The 3,431-nt window shown below is 34.2% G+C and overlaps 1 protein-coding gene across 1 annotated transcript in view; it reads right to left on the bottom strand.

Annotated features, from left to right (window-relative positions):
* The window catches only part of LOC107693098 (protein FAM167A-like), a 5,222-nt gene that overhangs the window by 1,119 nt on the left and 672 nt on the right, over positions 1-3,431 (bottom strand). Inside the window, exons 2-3 of the mRNA XM_016492345.1 lie at positions 782-918; positions 278-652 (exon numbers count right to left, since the gene is read on the bottom strand). Of these exons, the coding sequence (XP_016347831.1) occupies positions 278-616 (339 nt within the window). The 5' untranslated portion in view covers positions 617-652; positions 782-918. The remainder of the gene's footprint in view (positions 1-277; positions 653-781; positions 919-3,431) is intronic.

The following is a 3,431-nucleotide window of genomic DNA, read 5'->3' as shown; positions in this document are numbered from 1 at the left end:
AAATGGCCACTAAAATAACAAATCTGAACAAAACAAATTGGTAAATCATTTCTAAATAAATGTGAACAAATGAAATAAAAAATCTTTTATTCTTATTATTCTTATAATTTATTAAACTATAATAATAATAACAATATATATTATAATTTTTATGTATTTTTTATATGTGCTATATATATTGTTTACTATGCATTTTACCCACAAATGACAACAAAGCAGATTAATTTTTTCTTTTCTTTTTCTTTTACTTGTACAGAAACCGAGCTGAAAAACTCACCAGCTGTTTCCTGAGCCACTCCAGTGCTTGGTCAATGCTTCCGAATCCCAGTGTGTTTCCTGACAGCTGCCTCCCTTCATGAACCACACTAATGCCCAGTGACGGCTTCGTCCACTTCACGGGCCGTGACGTTCTCTGTTTCTCGGGGTCACCAGGGGCCACTGATGGCTCTGAGTCTCTGTGGCTCTGAGCGAGCATCGCCTCCAGCTGCGCTCTCCAGTCCAGGTAAGACGGCTTTCTCGTCTCCAGTTTGAGCTTCTCAGTCAAAGCCTTCAAACTGGAGAGGTGGTCAACCTGCGATGCAGCAAGGCTTTCTGGGGTCTTCGATGCATGTGACATTGCCACTGGCTTTACACAGTGTTGCTTACAGGGAAACTAAAAAGCATTTAAGAGTGAAAAATCTGGATAAGTTGGCAGACCGACATCATATTGTTTGAGAAACCTGGATCCATGGACGCAAACATGCAATTATCTTTTGTATTAGAGAGCTTTTATATCACACACATTAGTTATGATTCATTCCTGAAGATGATATAAAAACATATATTTTCATTTTGTTTGCTCTCAGTGTTGTTGAACTTCTTTTGCAGTTTCTCCGCAGACAATGTTTCACTTCTATGACTGTTGAAATAATGAGGCATCTGAAATATAAAAGAAACAAGAATAACATCAAACGATGCAGGAAGCAAATATTGAAATCTACTGTAGCCTATGTTTTGATGTGCCAAACTGTCTAATAATATCAAATACAAATCGTCTTGTAAAAGAAAACATACCTGTGCAGTTCTGTAATGATGACAGTTTATAACAACACATAGTGCACTAACACTTGTTTCGCTAGTTAGTCTTCTTTTATAATAAGCACTTCCTTGTAATTTTGTTCTTGCCTCATCGTTGACTCTTGTGAAATGACAAGCGGTAATCCTTGTGCATAATATATCAGAGAAAAACTGGCACCAAGAATCTTACAAACAAACATGCCCTGTGTTTTAGTTGCACTGGAAAAGTGTTATTTTAGCATCATTAAGATACTATTATAGTTTGTTGATATTATTTTAATTAGATTTTATTTTTATAGTTTTATATTTTCTGTTGATCATGTTGCTGTGTGTTTTGTCTTGTTTAACAAATAAGTTTTAGTTTATTTAGTTTGTAGTTATTTTAGTACTTAAACTAAATGAAAATGAGAAATGTTGTCTTGGCAGCTAAAATAAATAAAATATATTTTTTTCATGTCTGTGAATTAGTGATTATTTCACTGATCTGATTTGTAAAAAAAACAAAAAAACAATGGGACCATAAGTAAAAACAATAAATACGATATATATATATGTATGTGTGTGTTAGTTTATACAAAATGAAAAAATCTTACTTTATTTTTATATTTTCTGTTTTCATTTTAATTTTAGCTAACGTTTTAATCATTTTATTTATTTTTTTAAATACATCTACTGTATATATTTTTATTTTTAGTTTATAGCTTTAGTTATTTTAGTACTTCAACTTAAACTAATGAAAATAAGAAATGTTGCCTTGACAGTTAGCTGAAATGAAATAAGTTTAAGTTTTTTATATTTGATTTTATTTGGTTTAATGTTTACTTTATTTTAAGTAATGAATGAGTTGACGCATCCATCATATGATACAACATAATGAGTGAACAGCAGCTTTTGCATAAATGGATGAACAGATGCATTGTAAACGGCACAAAGTATTTATTGTGGTGACAGTTTGTCTGCGTTTTGCGCAGGTGATTTGTGCAACATATCGTGCAGTCAATTCATTACAGTCAGGAGATGCCCATATACCTCTAACATGACAATATCACTTAATGGCCAATTTCGAATTGGTTCCAAATTAGGATTATGAAATTCTATTAACATTCTTTTAGGAATTCTGACAAGCAGCACAATTACACAGTTAAGACTTTCTTCAAATGCATAAGTCATATATATATAGAAGCAGATTGTTTACATGTGATATTGGTCACAGTCTGCTGGACTCATATCACTGTGGTGGAGGTTGAGCGGTGAACTAGGACACAGCAGCTGCCTGCTAAACTGGGAACCCCTTGAGTCCAGCGCGTCTCTGAGTGATTCTAGTTCTCATTCACCAGAGCAGACCAGACAAACTCCTAATATGACCATTAAGCTTTTCTCATTTTCATATCATAAGATATTTTATCATATCTTATCATAGCATCACTTTATGTAAGTTCTGGCCTGGTCCTTAAAGGAATAGTTTGCCAAAAAATGAAAAATTTCTATAAATATACTCTCCCTCAGGCCATCCAAGATGTAGATTAATTTGTTTCTTCATCAGATTTGGTGAAATGTAGCATTGCATCACTTGCTCAGCAATGGATGCTCTGCAGTGAATGGGTGCCGTCAGAATGAGAGTTCAAACAGCTGATAAAAACATCACAATAATCCACAAGTAATCCACACCACTCCAGTCCATCAGTTAATGCCTTGTGACAAAAGCTGAGTGTTTGTAAGAAACAAATCCATCATTAATGTGTTTCTGGCCAAAATACGTGTTCATAATCCATTATAACGCTTCCTCCAGTGAAAAAATCCATCCCGGTAAAAAAGTTTTGAACTGTTTCCACTAGTAAAAGGTGCTTGATCTGTGCATATTTCTCTCCTGATTGAGATGACTTTTTCACTAGAGAAAGCAATATTATGGATTATGGATTTATACTTTAGCCAACTGTTTGAAGCAACTGTTTGAAGTTAAAAAGTCTTAATGATGGATTTGTTTCTTACAAACGTGCAGCTTTTCACTTCACAAGATGTTAAACAAACCCATGTACATCTTAGACAGCCTGAAGGTGAGTCAATTTTCAAAAGTTTTATTTTTGGGTGAGCTATTCCTTTAAAAGTGGAAGCCACTAGTGACAGACATTCCACAAGAATGTGTGAGATTTGTGGAGAAATGCAACTCACTATATTAGAAATTCAAGAAAAATGCTTGGAGAACCAAACAAAGAAAATGTTGGCTAACTAAACAGAGAGTCTACTGTGGAAAATGTAATGGATGAAATGGTCAGAAAACGTTTCCCGCTGCTCAGTATGTTTGCAATGCTCTGATTCAAAGTCACCATTACACTGAGCAACAGGACGCTCCCTCAGAAAGTCAAATAATAATTAAA

Source organism: Sinocyclocheilus anshuiensis, unplaced genomic scaffold (assembly GCF_001515605.1).
Source record: "Sinocyclocheilus anshuiensis isolate Anshui unplaced genomic scaffold, SAMN03320099.WGS_v1.1 scaffold261, whole genome shotgun sequence".
In the NCBI taxonomy this organism is placed as follows: Eukaryota; Metazoa; Chordata; class Actinopteri; order Cypriniformes; family Cyprinidae; genus Sinocyclocheilus; species Sinocyclocheilus anshuiensis.
Note: the sequence above shows the minus strand (reverse complement) of the source record. Positions and strands in the feature narration are given on the sequence as shown.